Source organism: Ceratotherium simum, chromosome 1, assembly GCF_057802395.1.
Source record: "Ceratotherium simum simum isolate JZ-2026a chromosome 1, ASM5780239v1, whole genome shotgun sequence".
NCBI classification, from domain to species: Eukaryota; Metazoa; Chordata; class Mammalia; order Perissodactyla; family Rhinocerotidae; genus Ceratotherium; species Ceratotherium simum.
This window is the reverse complement of record NC_141900.1, coordinates 50,127,620-50,144,393: the sequence shown is the minus strand read 5'-3', so window position 1 is coordinate 50,144,393 and position 16,774 is coordinate 50,127,620. Positions and strand designations below refer to the sequence as shown.

The following is a 16,774-nucleotide window of genomic DNA, read 5'->3' as shown; positions in this document are numbered from 1 at the left end:
AATTAGAATACGCAAACTCCTGTTTCTGGGTAAAGATAATGGACTGAACATTTAATTTTGCTCATTACTCAAACCTCACTAAAGCTACTAGAAAGAGATTAAAAACAACATACGCCCACAAGAACAAGGAGAATAGGAGAGGTGACAATGGCAAACAAATAGCTGGAAAGGAGGTGAGTGAATAGTAGCTGACTCAGTAGATCTGAGAAGGCTGAGTTATAAGTGAGTGGTAGGTAAAACTGAGAATTAAAAGTGTTTGCTGTAGAATTTCCAAAGAGTTCAGGACCTGGCAGCACCACGTACCTCTGAAACTGAGTGAAGGGGGACAAAATAAAGAGAGTTTGCTGCAAGCTATTTAAGAAGCAGTCTGATATCTAAATCACCTTCCCCACTCTGTGACCCCTCTCCCCAAACTCCCTACAGAGGCAGGTGGAAGTGAAGTGCTCCCTATGTCTGGGGAGAACATACAGTGTAGTCTGGGCTTGAGTGCCTTGTCCAAAATAGTGCCCATGGCCTCTTCTCCCACTCAGCAGCCAGTATCCTGGTGGCTTAGCTTTCCCTCCTGGCTGGAAATTGGAGAAGTTTTCTTTGAGGATGCTTTCCAGTCTAAGAATAAAACTTAAAAAACCTCAGAGGTTCCTGGTAAACATCTCAACCCCATCACCCTACAGTGAAGCTCACTGTTCATAAACCCCACCCCTGCACTCATTGCTTAAGAGCTTTTCAATCTTCCATTCTTAAATATAAGCTGACAAGAAGTATTACCAACCATCTAAAGCATGCATTACTGTGGTGGAGACCAAAACAAACAGAAAGAGTGATATGGAGGAAGAAGCAATTATGCAGGGAAAGGAAAACTTTTAAAAGTTACTGTTAATATCATTACAGAGATAAAAGTTAATGCAAACATGAAAAAAGATCAGAATGCTAAAAAATAAACATTTAGAGAATAAAAAGATCTGGGGTTAAAAATGAATCTGAGAAACTCTCCACACAAAGGACAAAGAGATAAAATATAGGCAAGAAAAGAAAATTAGAAATCCAATCAAAGACAGCCAATACTCAATAACAAGTTTCCAAATGAGAGAAAGCGGAGGAGAGCATATAGGTATAATGCAACAGAAAGTGTTTTAAAAACTTAACCTCTTATGCTCCCTTTCCCAAAAAGCTATCAGAGGCTTTGTTCCACAAAAATGAGAGAGTCAATCAAGAAAGATTACATGGGATGTAGGAGATAGGAGATCCATGACAGGAGAGAGAGGAAGAGTATGTTCAGGTTGCTGGTATGGGGAGTTTTTTTAGGGTAATAGCTGTGTGACTGACAGAGGACAACCAGTCCATGCTAAAAAATGTCAGAAGACTCCAAGGGTGGCTTTTTTAGGAATATAAAATTGATGAAATATCTTGTGTGTCTGAACATCTTCAAAGTAGTTTTAGACAAATAGCTAAGTGTTTGGTCATAAGTATATAGAAAACTAAACACTTAAAAGATAAGTTCTAATACTAGGGAAAACAAAGACTTGTGTAGAAAAAGAATTATAATATGTGACTTAGCTGTGAGTAGTGTTTACGTAGTTAATGATGTAAACACTCAATATTAATTCAACCAAAATTATGATATTGAAGGGATAGAGAATGGGAAGTGTTAGTGTGTATTGTGCTAAGGTTGGGAGGAGAGAAGACAAAAAATTCTTCTTCTTCCGTAGACGATGGAAGAATATCAAGAGGCAGCATCACAAGTGTGTTATTTACAGATATGGAATGATAAGTAAATTATTTGATCCCGACTTTTTGGTCCTCTGCCACTCTTGTGTTCTACTCTTGCACCCGTGCTATGGCCTCCTGGAGAGTGAAGTATATTTCCCTGCTACTTGATTCTGGATTTGGCCTCCTAACTTGCTTTGGGATTTCAGCAGATGTAGTATAGGCAGAGGCTTATATGTGCTTGTGCTCTTGGGCTTGCCCTCTTGTGCTTCTACTGTTACCAAAAGGAAGGCATATTCTGGTTGGTTGCTGTCCCTCTAGTCTGGCCTGTGGAGTGCGACCCCTGGATCAGAGCTGCCACAGTCAACCTGCAGCTTGAAACACAATCATCTCAGCCAACCCACAGCTGTGTGAGTGAGAAATAAGTTTATTGCTATGTGCCACTGAGATTGTGTATTTGTTACTCAGTATTAGTTTACTGTTAAACATAGAGATGAGTATTAGAATAGTCAGTTGAAAGAAGGAAAAATGATTGCCTCTGGGGAAGACACAGTAGGGTAAAGGGGGTGGGGTAAACTTTTTCATAATGCAAATTGTACGAGCATTTGGTTCTTCACACTATGTACATTTATAACTGAAAAATATAAACTAAAGCTTTAGAAAATAAATAGATTATATGATTGACTTGTAGTTGGAGTTTATAAAGGAGATCTAATGGATGGACGAGAGATCAAGGCAGTTCGGATGCTAGGAATAAAATTCTTCATGCCTTCCACTCCAGTCCCCTGGTTGATTAAGGGCAGTCTAAGAAAATGGGAGTTTTCTAACCAAGAGCAGATGAAAGTTTTAGGGAATTGGACACCTCAGTAAGGTAAAAGGGCAACTTTAACGTGAGGGGAGATTAAGAGAAATGATGGCTGGAGGTTCTGGTCAGAAACTGAGTTACGGAAATTAAAAATTTTAGGGGAGCCACAGAGATAAAATCATGTTTCTAGGTTTCATTACAGAAATTATTTGTTCAAGTGAAGATAAAGGTCAAGGAAACTGCTAGAGTATTTGAAAGTTTATGCACATGGACCTTGAATTCAGCCAGGGTAATGACAATAGTTGGAGTAAAAATGAAGGCTGACCCATGTGCCTAAAACTGCAGAGCCTATGAAGTAGTGAGAGATGACAATGTTAGGAGGTTGGAAGATTTTGTCAGATGACATAAATCTTGGAAATATAGAGGGTTTTTCATGGAAGAAGCAGAGCAGTGGGGATCTGGAATGTTAACCCTGCCTTTGAGCCCTGTAGTAACTAGTGGTTAGGAAAAGCAGTAAATATGATGGCAAGCAATGGGTATTCAGATCTAGGAGGTGAATTGGTATTCCTTCAGATCTAGGAGGTGAAGCATCTATTAGGTAATGAGTTTGAGTGTATTGCAGCATAACAGAACAGATGGTACAGTAGAAAGGGCAGAGAAGGATGTTCGCTACAGGGTGGTGATTCATGGAGAAGGGCGAACAGTATGGGAGGTATATTACAGACTATTATTTATGTTATTTGACACTAAATAGTCACTTTACTACTATATAGAAAAGGACAGAAAAGCAATATACACATAATAAAAAAGCTTCAACTATGTGTGATTTACAGAACACTGCAAAATGAGAACATCCATTATTCTAATGGTTACAATTGAGAATATTAGTTATACTTTAAAACCTTTTATTTCATTTTACATCTTTATTCTAATTTCACTGCTAATTTTTCTTCCATTTTTCTTAATGGAAGCTAGGTGTAAGGAAAAGCAGAAGGAGAAGATGGCGCACATTGTCAGAGCTACCCTCAATATCTTTACAGAGGAAATAGAACTTTCCACAACCATTAGATATTACGATTAGCTTCTGGCTACTACTTAAACTGCAATTTGTATGGTTAACTATCTAAAGTTATAACCGTTAAGTATCCAGACTTTATCAAAGAATAGCCATAAACTAGATACTATACCAGACATCTCACATGGCTATTATGTTTGTTCTTTTTATTCTCCATTGTGCTCTTGTTCTCCATTTCTGAAAATGGAAGAAGCTGAGGGACAGACTAGTTAAATATCTTCTCCACAGTGAGACATCCTTGTTACATGGAAGGACCACAGTTGGAACCCAAGTGGATCTGACTCCAATGTCCATGCTCTTAACCACTTGGCAACAGTGCCTTGAATTCACTAATGTACATGTATACTTCTATCAATTAAGCAAACTCCATTTAAGGACTTGCTAGGAATTTTAATATACAGTTTGCAAATTGCTGTAAATTACAGTTAGAAAAAAATGTAAGAACAAATTGATGTGTGGAAAAACTAATATCTCTATGTTTATCATAATAGTAGCCAGATATTATGTTTTATAATAAAGTAATCATAGACATACATTGTTTTCAGATTCGGGTGTTTAGAGTTTTAAATGTTCTGCAACTTAATTAGTACCAGAACATCAGATTGATTTGTTGAAAGTATTAAATATATATGTTTGGAAACACAAGTGTTAACTCTTACTTGTAAGCATCTATTTCTTGGGAATATAATGTTTACATTGCATATTACATTACATTATACTATGTAAATATTACATGTTTTTTTTTCCCATAGGTAATACAAAGACAGTATACACATGGCAAGGGTAAAAATGAAGTCTTCATGTCAACTCTGTCCCTTAGTCTTTCTTCCCAGAGGCAAACAGTTTCTCTTGAGACCTTCCGAAGAGATTCTGTTTATTCTTAATCTGTATGTTTATGTACCTTTTATTTTGCATTTGTAGTCACCCCTCCTAAGGAATCACATTCCTCTCACCTGGTTTCTCATTTTGCCTCCTGCATAGCAGTCGTCTTGAGACTGTTCTTCACTACTGTCCTAGCACTTCCTTTGACTCCTCTCCTGTGTTAGGATGTCCTTCTTTCTGTATTCTGTGTCTTCCTTTTTCTGATTTACTCCTCAATGTTGTGGAGCACCCTTTCCTGTGGTCTCCTGAGAAAGAGTACATGGGGAACTTCTGCTTTCCCAAGCTTGTAAGGAGCTTAGAAATTGTCAGTCTATCCTAACAACAAGTGAAAAGTTGAACAAACTGAAAAAGCAACTTTTCTTAGATCCATCAGAAAAGTGAGATCACAGGGCAAACTGCTGTCCTCAAAATTGCAGAGACAGGCAGGCAGATACAGAGAATCACAATTTACTGGAGCAAAAATTCACAAGCAGAAATCACCGTGGGAACCAGAACTGGGATAGGAAAACCTAAACCACAATTGATGAATTACTGGAGACACAATGAGGACAAGTCTGAGAGTTAAAAAGTCCAGGGGGACCCTGTCATAGGGGAGCCCCCCACTTTTGTGAGTTTTATTTACAGGAGGTCAACCAGGTTCTCACAGTGAATATCCAAGAAAAATCTCTTGCTTTTGGCAGGGTAAGGGGAAAAGTAACCATTTTGAAATACTCGAGGGCATTCTGTTCTTCTTAACAAGGCCTGCACTCCAGAGAATCTATTTTGCCAGAGCCTAAACTATTTTTTCAGAGCCTAACTTACCTGGAGGAAGGGATATACTCAACTCCAGTCCATTCTAGCCATTCTGCCCCACCTAATGGTGGGGAACTGAGAGCATTTGTGAAGTTCACAGTCTAAAGGCACAGACTCATGAATTGACTGTGACCTCATCACAGGACTGTAGAATGCTTCCCCTCCCCCCACAGCACCACCACATTATGAAAGGCCCATTACTACAGTTTTTTTCCCCAATACATCAAATATGACTATTAAGAAAAAACTGCAAGGCACAATAAAAGACAAAAAAACAGTTTGAAGAGACAGAGCAAACATCAGAACCAGAGTCAGAAATGGCAGAAATGTTGGAATTATCAGACAGGGAATTTAAAACAAATGTGATTAATGTACTAAGGGGTCTAACAGTTGGACAGCATGCAAAAACTGATGGGCAGTGTAATCAGAGAGATGGAAATTCTAAGAAAGAATAAGAAAATGCTAGAGATGAAAAATACTGTTGGGCTCATTAGTAGACTAGACACAGCTGAGGAAAGAATCTCTGAGCATGAGGATATCTCAATAGAAACTTCCAAAACTGAAAAGCAAAGAGAAAAAAAGACTGGAAAGCAACAGAACAGAATTTCCCGAAACTGTGGGACAACTACACAAAGTATAACATACACATAATGGGAATACTAGAAAAAGAAGAAAAAGAAAAAGGAAGAGAATATTTGAAGGAACAATGACTGAGAATTTCTCACAATTAGTGTCAGACACCAAACCACAGATCCAGGAAGCTTAAAGAACACCAAGCAGGATAAATACCAAATAAACTATACCTAGGCATGTGATATTCAAACTGCAGAAAATTGAAGAGAAATAATCTTGGGAGGCGGAGTCAAGATGGCGGCGTAGGCAGACTCTGAACTCACCTCCTCCCGTGGACACAGTCAATTTACAACTACTCGTGGAAAAATTACCCCTGAGACAGAACTGAAAACTGGATGAGAGGAACTCCTGCAACAACGGACAATCCTAACTGGGGTGGAAGAGGCAGAGACTCCCTTCCGGAGAGAAAAACGCCGCCTTCACAAGCCGCCAGCGTCACGGCCGCCCGGGAGCAGCTCACAGGTACGCAGCCTCCCTGGAGGCGCGGGGTCCTGAGCCGGGGAGCGCCCCCGCTGTGGGCATTTTGTGGACCCAGCACAATCGACACCAGTGGCATAATATCTGACCTTGCCTGCTACTAAAGCATTGGGGAGCACCCCCAGAAAACCCGGTTCACAAAGAAACTAAAACTGGCTCTTAAAGGGCCCGCGCACAAACTCACCTGTTCCAGAAAGCATCCTAAAATCACCAGAAAGAAAGGTGCACACTGCTTTGGTGACAAGAGACTCACCTAATAGGCCCTGAGTGCATCTCGGTGAGGGGTGAGACCTCTCCAGGGACTGGGACATTGGCGGCGGCCATTGTTGTGGCCTGGTGTGAGCGTGCTGACACAGACGCCATTGGAGTTTTCCTGAGACCTGCTAGCCCAGGGTCTACTCCACCCACTAGAGCACCGATTTGAATCCAGCTCAGCCAAGGGGCAGGCAGCCCACCCTAGAGACTGACCTCACCTAACAACAAGCCCTCAGGCAACGCGTGTGGGCCTGCATAGATTGGTGACTGGATTTTCTGCAGCCTGGCAACTGAGCTGACTTGAGCGGGGCAGGGTGTACACAAGGAGCGGTGGAGAGTGTGGGGTGGTGGCGGAGTGTGTGAGGCTCCCGCCGTGGGAGAGACTGGGTCCACTTGGGGAGGTTGGGGCGCTCACACGGGGCAGGACTGTGTTGACTGTGTGTGTGGACCTCTGGGCAGCAGGGCTTGTCAGCTGCAGAAGACTTGTGCTTCTCAAAGACCCACATAGGAGGTTTGCCCCACCTTCCAAAGCCTGAAACAATTGGGTGCTCCTGTGCCTGAGGCCAGCCCCCACCCAGCTGCAATCCTCAGAGAGCTGACAAGAGACCCTAATAGGCTAGAGGTTTACAGCAATTCTAAGGCCCTGAGCCTAACAACCTGCCACACTGGGGCCTACTACTTAAAAGAAATACTGCAACACAAATGTGGTATTAGAACTTACAGCCAACTGTGCTGAGGCTCCCCACACCTGATAAAGAGACTGAAGGGCCCACAACAACTACAAGCAGCTGAGCATTACAACAGCTGGCCAGGAGCATAACTCAGCCTCCCTGGGCGCCTATAGGGAGAGCTAACAGGCCACACAGAAGGACACACGTAGCCCACATAGGGCCACCCTGGAACATTGAGAACTGAGGGAAGACACTGGAAGCCTCCTAAGCCATCACTTACATAAGGTCACCTATCCAAGAGCAGGAGACGTAGCTGACCTACCTAGTACGAGACACAAGCACAGGAAAGAGGCAAATGAGGAGGCAAAAGAATACATTCCAAGTAAGGGAACAGGACAAAACCCCAGAAAAGGAACTAAGTGAAACAGAAATGAGCAACCTACCTGACAGAGAGTTCAAACTAAGAGTGCTAAGGATGCTCACTGATCTGGGGAGAAGAATAGATGAACTCAGTGAGAATGTCAACAAAGAAATGGAAGATATAAAAAAGAACCAATCAGAAATGAAGAATACAATACTGGAAATGAAAAACTCATTAGAGGGACTCAAAAGCAGAGTAGAGGATACAGAAGAACGGATCAGTGAGCTGGAAGAAAGACTAGGAAGAAATTACCCAAGGTGAACAGGTAAAAGAGAAAAGAATTAAAAAGAGTGAGGACAGTCTAAGGGACCTCTGGGACAACATCAAGCACTAACATCCGTGTTATAGGTGTCCCCGGAAGGAGAAGAGCGAGACAAGGGGCAGAGAATCTATTTCAAGAAATAATAGATGAAAACTTCCCTAACCTAAGGAAGGAAACAGACATCCAGGTACAGGAGGCACAGAGAGCTCCCAAACAAGATAAACCCAAAGAGGCCCACACCAAGACACATCATAATCAAAATGTCCAGAATTAAAGATAAAGAGAGAATCCTAAAGCCATAAGAGAATGTCAAGTTACATACAAAGGAAACCCCATAAGGCTATCAGCTGACTTCTCAGCAGAAACCTTACAGGCTAGAAGAGAATGGCACGATATATTTAAAGTGCTAAAAGGAAAAAACTTACAGCCAAGAATACTCTACCCGGCAAGGTTATCGCTCAAAATGGAAGGAGAGATCAAAAATTTTCCCAGATAAGCAAAAATTAAAGGAGTTTGTCACCAAGAAACCAGTGTTACAAGAAATGTTAAAGGGACTGATTTAAGGGGAAAAGAGAAGACCACAAATAGGAAAAAATTATCTATTTCAATGATTAGAACGTAATGAATACAAATGCACAAAAAGAGGTTAGATATGATATCAAAAACATAAAAGTAGGGAGGAGGGTAGTTAAAGAGTACAGCTTTCAGACAGAGGTCAAACTAAAGTGACCATCAATTCTGTATAGAAGAAGTAAGGAACAGAGAAGGACTACTTAAACACTGAGGAAAAAAAAATAAAAAAGTTAAAAAATGGCAGTAAGTACATACTTATCAATAGCTACTTTAAACGTCAATGGACTAAATGCCCCAATTAAAAGGCATAGGGTGGCTGACTGGATAAAAAAACAAGACCCATATATATGCTGCATACAAGAGACACACTTCAGACCTAAAGACACAAACTGAAAGTGAAGGGATGGAAAAAGATACTCCACGCAAATGGCAATGAAAAGAAAGCTGGGGTAGCAGTACTCATATCAGACAAAATAGACTTTAAAACAAAAACTGTAAAAAGAGACAAAGAAGGGCATTACATAATGATCAAGGGAACAATCCAACAAGAGGATATAACACTTGTAAATATCTACGCACCCAATGTAGGTGCACCTAAATATATAAAGCAATTATTAACAGACATAAAAACAGAAATAGACAGTAACACAATAATAGTAGGGGACTTTAACACTCCACTTACACCAACAGATAGATCATCCAAACAGAAGATCAATAAGGAAACATTGGCCTTAAACGACACCTTAGAACAGATGGACCTAGTAGATATATACAGAGCATTCCATCCAAAAACCGAAGAATACACGTTCTTTTCAAATGCACATGGAACATTCTCCAAGATTGATCACATATTAGGCCACAAAACAAGTCTCCATAAATTTAAGAAGATTGAAATAATACCAAGCATCTTTCTCTTACCACAACGGTAAGAAACTAGAGAACATCTAAAGAAAGAAAATCAGAAAAGCAACAAATACATGGAGATTAAAGAAACTGCTACTGAACAACGACTGGGTTAACGAAGAAATCAAAGAAGAAATAAAAAAATACCTGGAGACAAAGCGAAAATGAAAATACGACATGCCAGAATTTATGGGATACAGCAAAAGCGGTTCTAAGAGGGAAGTTTATAGCGATACAGGCCTATCTCAACAAACAAGAAAAATCTCAAATAAACAATCTAAAAATGCACCTAAAAGAACTGGAAAAAGAAGAACAAACAAAGCCCAAAATCAGTAGAAGAAGGGAAATAATAAAAATCAGAGCAGAAATAAATGAAATAGAGACCAAAAACAATAGAAAAATTAATAAAACCAAGAGCTGGTTCTTTGAAAAGATCAACAAAATAGACAAACCTTTAGCTAGACTCACCAAGAAAAAAAGAGAGAAGGCACAAATAAGTAAAATCAGAAATGAAAGAGGAGAGGATACAACAGACACCTCAGAAATACAAAACATTATAAGAGAATACTATGAAAAACTATATGCCAACCAATTCGACAATCTGGAAGAAATGGATAAATTCTTAGAATCATACAACCTTCCAAAACTGGATCAAGAAGAAGTGGAGAATTTGAATAGACCAATCACCAGTAAGGAGATCGAAACAGTAATCAAAAACCTCCCCAAAAATAAAAGTCCAGGACCAGACGGCTTCCTGGTGAATTCTACCAAACATTCAAAGAAGACTTAATACCTATCCTTCTCAAACTCTTCCAAAAATTGAGGAGGGGGAAGCTCCTAACTCATTCTACTGAAGCTGACATTACCCTGATACCAAAACCAGACAAGGACAACACAAAAAAAGAAAATTACAGGCCAATATCACTGATGAACATCGATGCGAAAATCCTCAACAAAATACTAGCAAATCGCATACAACAATACGTTAAAAAGATTATACACCATGATCAAGTGGGATTTATTCCAGGGATGCAGGGATGGTTTAACATTCGCAAATCAATCAACGTAATACACCACATTAATAAAATGAAGAACAAAAATCACATGATCATCTCAATAGATGCAGAGAAAGCATTTGACAAGATCCAGCATCCATTTATGATAAAAACTCTGAATAAAATGGGTATAGAGAAATAATCTTGAAAAAAGCCAGAGGAAATAAAACGCCTTACTATACAGGAGCAAAGATAAGAATTATGTCCGACTTCTCCTCAGAAACCATGCAAGCAAAAAAAGAGTGCAGTAAAATTTTTGAAGTGTTGAGGGAAAAAACCCCACCAAGAGTTCTAGAGTTCTAGAGTTCTCTACTCCTTAAAATTATAATCCAAAAGTAAAGGAGTGATAAAGACTTTCTCAGACAAACATTGAAGGAATTTGTTGCCAGTAGAACTGTCTTCAAAAATGTTTAAAGAAGCTCCTCAGAGAAACGGAAAATGATAGAGACCGGAAACTCAGATTTGCGTAAAGAAGAGAATTGGAAAAGAAATAAGTGAAGGTAAAAGGAAAACCTATATTTTTCTTAGTTGATCTAACAGAATTGAATGACAGCAATGATACAAGGGAAAGGAGGGAAGAATTAGGAATATTTTGTTATTATAAAGTACTTACACTGCCTATCAAGTGGTACAGTGTTGTTTGAAAGTCGATTTGGATAAGTGGTGAATGTATATTGCAAACTCTAGGGCAACCCCTAAAAAAGAGTTAAAAAAAAAAAAAGTATTACTGACATACCAAGAAAGGAGAAAAAAGGAATCTTATAAAATACTCAATTCAAATCACTAAAGGCTGAAAAAGAACAGAAACAGAACACGGGCTGCAAATAGAAAACAGTAACAAATATGGTAGATATTAATCCAGCTATATCAATGATCACTTTAAACGTCAGTGGTCTAAATAAACCAATTTAAAGGCAGAGATTGTCAGAGTGGGTTAAAAAAGAAGACCTAACTCTGTTATCTACAAGATATCCAGTTTAAATAGAAAAACATATAGACTAAAAATAAAGGGATGGAGAAAGATGCACCATGCTGACACTAATCAAAAGATAGTGGGAGTAGTTATATTAATTTTAGATGGAGCAGACTTTAGAGAAAGTAAAGTAATCAGGGATAAAGAGGGATATTACATAAAGGAGTCAGTTCTCCAAGAAGACATAATAATCCTTAACATTTATATGTGTAACAACAGAGCTTCAAAATACATGAGGCAAAACTGGTAGACCTGCCAGGAGAAGTGGATAAATCCACTATTATAGTTGGAGACATCAAAACCCCTCTATTAGAAATGGACAGATTCAGCAGGCAGAAAATCAGTAAGGACATAATTGAACTCAACAACACCATCAATCAATTGACATCAACTACTTGATACAACAATACCAGAGTACACGTTCTTTACAAGTTCACATGGAACATTCACCAAGATCAGGTTCTGGGCCATAAAACACACCTTAACAATTTAAAACATCATACAATGTTTTTATACATTATACAATGTCTGCTCTCAGACCACAGTGGAATTAAACTAGAAATCAATAATAGCAAGATTTAAAAAATCTCCAAATACTTGGAGATTAAACGATACATTTCTAAATAACACATCAAAGAACAAATTTCAAGAGAAGTTAATAAGTTAAACTAAACAAATGAAAACACAACTTATCAAAATTTGGGGATACAGCAAAAGCAATGCTTAAAGGGAAATATATATCATCTAATGTATAAGAAAAGAAAAAAGATCTAATCAATAATCTAACATTCATATTAGGAAATTAGAAAAAGAACAGATTAATTCCAAAGTAAGCAGAAGAAAAGAAATAATACAAATTAGAGCAGAGATCAGTGAACTGGAAAACAGAAAATCACTAGACAAAATCAACAAAACTAAAAGCTGGTTCTTTGAAAAGATTAATAAAACCGATTAGCTACACTGAGAAGAAGAGAGAAAACACAAAATACTAATATCAGAAACAAAATGGGACATCTTTATAGAACCAATTTATATTAAATGGATAATAAAGGAATAATATGAATAGTTTTCTGTCCTCAATTTTGATAAACTAGATGAAATAGACCAATTCCTTGGAAGACTCAGTCTGTCAAACTCACACAAGAATAGACAATCAGAATAGACCTATATTTATAAAGAAATTGAATCAATAGTTAATATTTTTCCAAAATAGAAAACGCCACACCCAGGTGGGTTCACCTGTGAATTCTAACAAACATTTAAGAAAGAAATTATACCAATTATCTACAATCTCTTCTAGAAGATAGAAGGAGAGGGAGGACTCTCTAACTCATTCTGATGCCAACCGAATACCAAAACCAGACAAAGACATTACAAGGAAAGAAAACTAAATACCAATATCTTGCATGAACATAAGTGCAAAAATCCTCAGCAAAATGTTAGCAGAAAGAATCTAACATATATGAAGAATTAGACTACAACTCACTACAACTGTAGAGTGGGATTTATCCCTGGTATTCGAGGCTAGTTCAACTTTACAAAATCAATTATTGCAATACATCACATCAACAGGCTGAGGAAGAAAAATCAAATGAACATTTCTATAGATGTAGAAAAGTTATTTGACAAAATACAGCTCCTATTCATGATAGAAACTCTCAGCAAACTAGGAATAGAGGGGAACTTCCTCGACTTGAAAAAAACTGTCTACAAATAAACCTACAGCTATCATCATACTTAATGATGAACAACTAGAAGCTTTCCCACCAAGATCAGGAGCAAGGCAAGGATATCCCCTCTCACCATTCCTTTTCAACATCGTACTGAAATTCCTAGCGGATTAATAAGACAAAAGGAAATAAGTATTTTGATTGGGAAGGACCTAATAAAACTTTCTTTGTAGATGACATAATTGTCTGTGTAGAAAATCTGAAATAATAAACAAAAAACTCCTGGAACTAATAAGTGATTGTAGAAAAGTTGCAGGATTCAAGGTTAATATACAGCAATCCATCACTTTCCTATATACCAGCAATGAACAGGTGGAATTTGAAATTAAATACACAACCATTTATCTTAGTGGCCCCAAAAGGAAATACTCAGTTAAAAATCTAACAAAATGCGTATGAGATCTATATGAAGAAAACTACAAAACTCTGATGAGCAAAATCAAAGAACTAAATAAATGGAGAGATAGTACATGTTCATGGGTACAAAGACTCAATATTATCAAGATGTCAGTTTTTTTGCAATTTGATCTATTCATTGAATGCAATCCCAGTCAAAAACCCAGCAAGTTTTTTGTAGATATTGGTAAAAAGTTTATTTCTAAACTTTTCTATGGTTTATATGGAGAGGCAAAAAGATCCAGAACAGCTAATGTAATATGAAGGAAAAGAACCAAGTTGGAAGACTAACTCTACTCAACTTCGAGACTTATTGTAGAGCTATAGTAATCAAGACAGTGTGATATTGGCAAAAGAATAGACAAATCAATCAATGGAAGAAAACAGAGAGCCCGGAAACAGACCAATGTAAATACGGTCAACTGGTTTTTGTCAAAGGAGTGAAGGCTATACAATGAAACAGAGATAGTCTTTTCAATAAGTGATGTTGGAACAACTGGACATCCACATGCAAAAACATGGATCTAGACACAGACCTTACATTCTTCACAAAAATTAACTCAAAATGGATCATAGACCTAAATGTAAAACACAACTATAGAACTATTGAAGACAACATAGGAGAAAACCTAGATGACCTTGGGTTGTGGTTACTTTTTAGGTACAAGAACAAAGGCATTTTCTATGAAAGAAAGAATTGATAAGCTGGACTTCAGTAAAATTAAAAACCTGCAATATTTCTTATATGGATATGCTCTTTCTAAAATGCAAATTTACCAGCTGTCTGAAACCTCTGTAACTTCATATGGCACCTTTTGCCTTAAAGGTGTATCCCTCTACTCCAATTTTATTCAGTATTTAAAAAGGAGATCAGAGACTTTTTCCTCTGATAGGCCTTTCCTGATGCACTCACATAGAATTAAATATTTTACCCCTGTTCTACCTCTAGATATTCTTCTAGTGCTTCATCTATCACATTCTATTGCAAAATATTTGTTATATATCAGCCTCCCCTTCTAAACCTGAGTTCCTTGAGGAAATAATACATGACTATTTATCTTTAAATGCTGGTTCTTAATACAAAGCTTGGACATGATAAGTACTCAGTGAGTATTATTCAGCTAAATTATATTATATTGGTCATTGTGATGGTTCTGCTTAAAATGCTTAAAAATGTTTATATTTTACTAAATCTAGGAGAGGCTTTTACATTTTTTTCTCACAATGAAAGCATGAACTGTTTTTATGTTCAGAATTTAAATATCCCTTAAAAAACGATATATTGATATTTTAAATATTAAAATGAATAAGAGAGTTGTAACCTGCAAATATCTTGATATAAATATATAAGATAGGGGATTTGAGTTTTTATGGATACATATATTTGTTAAATCAAGTTCTGATACGGTAATCCTCACCCATGCCTTCAGGCATTTTAGAAACATGTTTAGAAATGTGGCTTACGAGCAAAGGAAATAAAGTGTTATATTTAATCTGACACCTGAAACTATTGAGGAAGTTCAAAACTCGTATGACTGCAACATTTCTATTTTCTATTTGTTTTGTTTGGCTGTAGGGCATAGGGAAAATTATTCTATAACTTGATTAATCAGTAGCTGATTAAAGAGTTTGTGAGTTCTCTAGGCCCTTCCTTTTCTATATGCAATTGATTATGAAATAAAATGTTTAGTTTTAACTAAAATTCTATTTTAGCTTAACTCTTTTTTTTTCTCCTAGTGTAGTGACTATGACTTGGAATTTGGAACTGAGTGTTTGCAATTGGCTCTAAAATACTGTCACACGAAAGCCAAACTTGTAGAAGGATCACCTGATCTGTGGAAGGTAAGGAAGTTGGCACTTTGCTCTGGGTCTCATCTGTGCTCATGTGTCATTCCTAAAGACACAGTCTGCAAGTACAAACACTTCCCAGGTGCTTTAGAAAATGCAGAAGTAATGTAAAAATACTTGGTTTCATACTGAAACTGTGAATATTTCTAAGAAAAAAGGTGTGTGTTTGTGTGCATACATTAAAGGAATTAAGAGTCTCATTGGGTTTTCTGAGCCATCAAAGTATAGTATCATTTCTGTTGCTTGGTTTCAAGAAATTCACTTTGAGATAATTTATGCAAACAAATTCCATTTTGGCCAAAAAGATTGTTTTAGTCACATTTTTCCCCCTTGTTCTCTGTATATATCCTTTTACTTGGTTGCTTTATCCTCAACTGGATTGAAGATAAAACTCTGCTTCCCACAATAACAACATTTCCTTCAAGGCCCTGGGGTGGTAACTCCAACTTGTCTGGGTTGAAAGAATATCTACCACAGTTCTGGCCCAGTGCAGTGAGAGTCTGGACCCACTTGTTGCAGAGGAACTAGACTCTTTCCTATGGCAAGTCTTCTAATGGCAAACTTTTTTCTTTTGGAGGGAATGGAGTAGTTGTAGCACTATCATGCTACAGCTTCCTGTTGAGGTAGGGGTGTTTTACAGTGTGACTCTCCTTTGTTTTATTAGGTAGATTTCTGAAGTAGAATTGTAGGGCCATTTCATAATTTTGAAATAAGTATTGCTGCTTTTGAAATTTTGGATGAAATCTATAAAGCACCCACCTAAATTTGATTAGTAAAGATTCATCCTAACTCTAAGATTATATTGATCCAAAAGGATGTTTCCTCATTGACTTTAAAACAAAACAGAGACCCACAGATCAATGGAATAGAATCGAAAGCCCAGAAATAAACCCACACATCTATGGACAGCTAATCTTTGACAAAGGAGCCAAGAACATACAATGGGGAAAAGAAAGTCTCTTCAACAAATGGTGTTGGGAAAACTGGATAGCCATATGCAAAAAAATGAAAGTAGACCCTTACCTTACACCATACACAAAAATTAACTCCAAATGGATTAAAGACTTGAATGTAAGACCTGAAACTGTGAAACTTCTAGAAGAAAACATAGGCAGTACGCTCTTCCACATCAGTCTTAGCAACATCTTTTTAAACACCGCATCTGACCGGGCAAGAGAAACAATAGAAAAAATAAACAAATGGGACTACATCAAACTAAAAAGCTTCTGCACAGCAAAGGAAACCAGCAACAAAACGAAAAGACAACCTAACAATTGGGAGAAGATATTTGCAAACCATACATCTGATAAGGGCTTAAT

General features: G+C 37.7%; 1 protein-coding gene across 5 annotated transcripts in view; it reads left to right on the top strand.

Annotated features, from left to right (window-relative positions):
• CRPPA (CDP-L-ribitol pyrophosphorylase A) overlaps positions 1-16,774 on the top strand; it is a 275,796-nt gene that overhangs the window by 74,050 nt on the left and 184,972 nt on the right. For all 5 annotated transcript variants that reach the window (XM_087427459.1, XM_087427333.1, XM_087427377.1 and 2 more), the window contains one exon: positions 15,345-15,449. In XM_087427459.1, coding sequence (XP_087283585.1) covers positions 15,345-15,449 — 105 coding nt within the window. The remainder of the gene's footprint in view (positions 1-15,344; positions 15,450-16,774) is intronic.